This window comes from Eriocheir sinensis, chromosome 1 (assembly GCF_024679095.1).
Source record: "Eriocheir sinensis breed Jianghai 21 chromosome 1, ASM2467909v1, whole genome shotgun sequence".
In the NCBI taxonomy this organism is placed as follows: domain Eukaryota; kingdom Metazoa; phylum Arthropoda; class Malacostraca; order Decapoda; family Varunidae; genus Eriocheir; species Eriocheir sinensis.
This window is the reverse complement of record NC_066509.1, coordinates 29,229,135-29,231,974: the sequence shown is the minus strand read 5'-3', so window position 1 is coordinate 29,231,974 and position 2,840 is coordinate 29,229,135. Positions and strand designations below refer to the sequence as shown.

At 53.1% G+C, this 2,840-nt stretch overlaps 1 protein-coding gene across 1 annotated transcript; it reads left to right on the top strand.

The window, feature by feature from the left end:
• Window positions 1–616: 616 nt before the first annotated feature.
• LOC126996111 (uncharacterized) lies at window positions 617–1,757 on the top strand. The gene has a single exon (XM_050856338.1). The coding sequence runs from the start codon at window positions 821–823 to the stop codon at window positions 1,703–1,705; it is 885 nt and encodes a 294-aa protein (XP_050712295.1). The 5' UTR covers window positions 617–820; the 3' UTR covers window positions 1,706–1,757.
• The last annotated feature ends 1,083 nt before the right edge of the window (window positions 1,758–2,840 follow it).

Here is a 2,840-nt window from a genome sequence, read left to right as displayed (position 1 = left end):
AGACCACGGGGGAGGACACTTCCGACTCATCCAGTGCGGCTCCAGATTCCTGACTGATGCTGAGACCCGCTACGCTACGATAGAGTTGGAGTTGTTGGCTGTAACCTGGGCTACATCTAAGTGCAAGTTCTACCTGTCAGGTCTGCAGCATTTCGAACTTGTCACTGACCACCGCCCCCTCATCCCGATCCTCAACAGCTACACTCTGGATGCGGTGGAAAACCCAAGACTACAGCGGCTGAAGGAGAAGATGTCACCGTACCAGTTCTCAGCAAAATGGCGAGCAGGAAAGCAGCTCTGCATACCGGATGCCCTATCACGGTACCCAGTCAGCCACCCAAGCCATGAAGATAACATGCTGAGCAGTGAAACGAGCATCTCCATCCGCAACGTCGTAACACTCCATGCTGTACACACTCTCGCTGACTCTCCGAACCAAGCTGACGACAAGGTCATGGAGGACTTCCAGGCAGCAGCTCGCACCGACCCATCTTACGTCAAACTGCTGGACTGTGTGAGGAATGGCTTCCCGACAAACAGGTATTCCCTCCACAGCTCGCTGCTCCCATATTGGAAGGTGAGAGAAGACCTCTACAGCGATGGTGACCTAGTCTTGTATGGCGCACGCATCGTGGTTCCTGCTGCTCTACGCCGCACAGTCTTGGCCCGCCTGCACGATAGCCACCGCGGTGCGGAAGCCACCAAGCGACGTGCACAACAAACAGTGTTCTGGCCTGGCATCAACGCTGACATCACCAACACTGTCCGAGCATGTGAGCCTTGCCAGGTGCTTCAACCCAGCCAGCAGCAAGAACCACTCATGAACGACGACGACCCAAACAGGCCCTTCGAGTCCGTGTCGGCGGATTTCTTCTCAGTGGCAGGGAAGTCCTTCCTTGTCATTGCCGACCGCCTCTCTGGCTGGCCCGTCGTCATCCCATGTGGCCACGACACAACGTCTGCCGCAACCATACGCCAGTTCCGCTGCTACTTCCGCGACGTGGGCGTCCCCGTCCGCCTAAAAACTGATGGAGGACCCCAGTTCACCAGTCGTGAGTTCGCAGCCTTTCTGGATCGTTGGGGAGTCCGCCACGTCGTGACTTCTCCCCACTACCCGCAGTCTAACGGTCATGCAGAGTCAGCTGTAAAGTCCGTGAAACATCTCATCATGAAGGTGGCCCCAACCGGCAACATAGACTGCGAAGACTTCGACCGGGGTCTACTTGAACTCCGCAACACCCCAACCCACACCGGACGCTCTCCAGCTCAGGTACTCTATGGGCACCCCCTCCGCTCTTGTGTGCCTGCCCACCCTGAATCTTTCAAGAAGAAGTGGCAGGCCAGTACGGAGGCCTGCGACCGTCGCGCCGCCAAACGTGCCCAGGACGCCGAGGATCGCTACAACCAGCATGCCCGCTCCCTACCCCAGTTGAAAATAGGAGATCAGGTCCGTGTCCAGGATCCTGTGTCACTCCGCTGGGACAAGGTGGGCACCGTCATGGGAATCGGAAGATCACGCGACTACCACGTCAAGCTTCCCAGTGGCCGGGTGTGGTGGAGAAACCGCCGTTTCCTTCGGCCAGTGTACTTCCCCAGCGACATTCCAGCGACACCAGATGAGCCCAGCGCCCCACCTCCTCGTCGTCGGTCCGAGAGAATCCGCCAACGTCAGATGTCCGCTCAAGACTCCGCTATGAGCGTGTAGGGGGAAGGGAGGTGTAGGATATGTATGGGGAATAGTTGTAATTATTGCACGCTGGCACCTCAATCAGTCAGTCGCCACGGCGCCAGCCTCTTGCCAAGGAGCAGTCACTGCGCTCCTCACTTTGTACCATCTTCCTCGGCTAACAAGGATCTACTAACTGACCCTGTGTTTCTGTGACCCCTCCAACACCTCAAGAACGTCGGGTCACACACAACGGGTCATCCTGAGGACTCCAGGCCCTCTACACACAAATACATCATTAGCGAACTCCACAGAACGTAGCCCTCCGCTAGCCTATTCCCTCTGTTAAAGTAGTTATGTAGTATTGACTAAAAGATGGAAAAATTATTATTATCTAAAATTCTGCGATAATTAATCTCTCTCTCTCTCTCTCTCTCTCTCTCTCTCTCTCTCTCTCTCTCTCTCTCTCTCTCTCTCTCTCTCTCTCTCTCTCTCTCTCAGCACAAGGAATAGCTTCCAATTTTCTTTCTTTCGTCCAGACTCGGGGGAAACTTTTATTCCTTTTCCTTCGGCGATTAATGACTCCCGGTGACGATGAGCTTCCTGGACCGACCAACAAATTACTCTCTCAACTTGTGATTCCCTTCCTAGCCCCCCCACGCCCCCTAACACCCCCTATTCCCCCCTCTTGCGCTCCCCTAGCCCCCTCTTCCCCTTCTCTCCATGACATTTATAAACTAGTCCGCCCCGCCATTCTTCTCGTGCTAGGCTTCTCACGGAATCGCGGGATTCTACAGCGGCTTGCAGGTATTGGTCCTGACGGCTGACGGATGGCTGGGAGAGGGAGGAAAGGGAGAGGAAGGAGGAATTGGCGGAGGAATGAATGGATTAGGAGTAGGAGTTCTTCTTGTCTTTCATTTCTTTCTTTCATTTCTTCTCTCACTTCTTCTTTTCTTTAATTGCTTTGCATTCAATTCTTCGCCACATATTTCTTCTCTGTCTTTCATTTCTTATTTTCCTAAATTTCCTCTCAATTCCTTCTCCTATTTCTTGTAGCCTATCATTCATTCTAGTTTTTTTTTATTTCCTCATTTCATTCGTTCCCTTTTTCTACCTTTCATATTCCGTCATGCAAATCTTCCCAATAATTTCATCTCTTCTTGTCTTTTTTCAC

Bases quoted from the DNA above. Each gene is read 5' to 3' on its own strand.
- LOC126996111 (XM_050856338.1), top strand. From the start codon at position 821: ATGAACGACGACGACCCAAACAGGCCCTTCGAGTCCGTGTCGGCGGAT.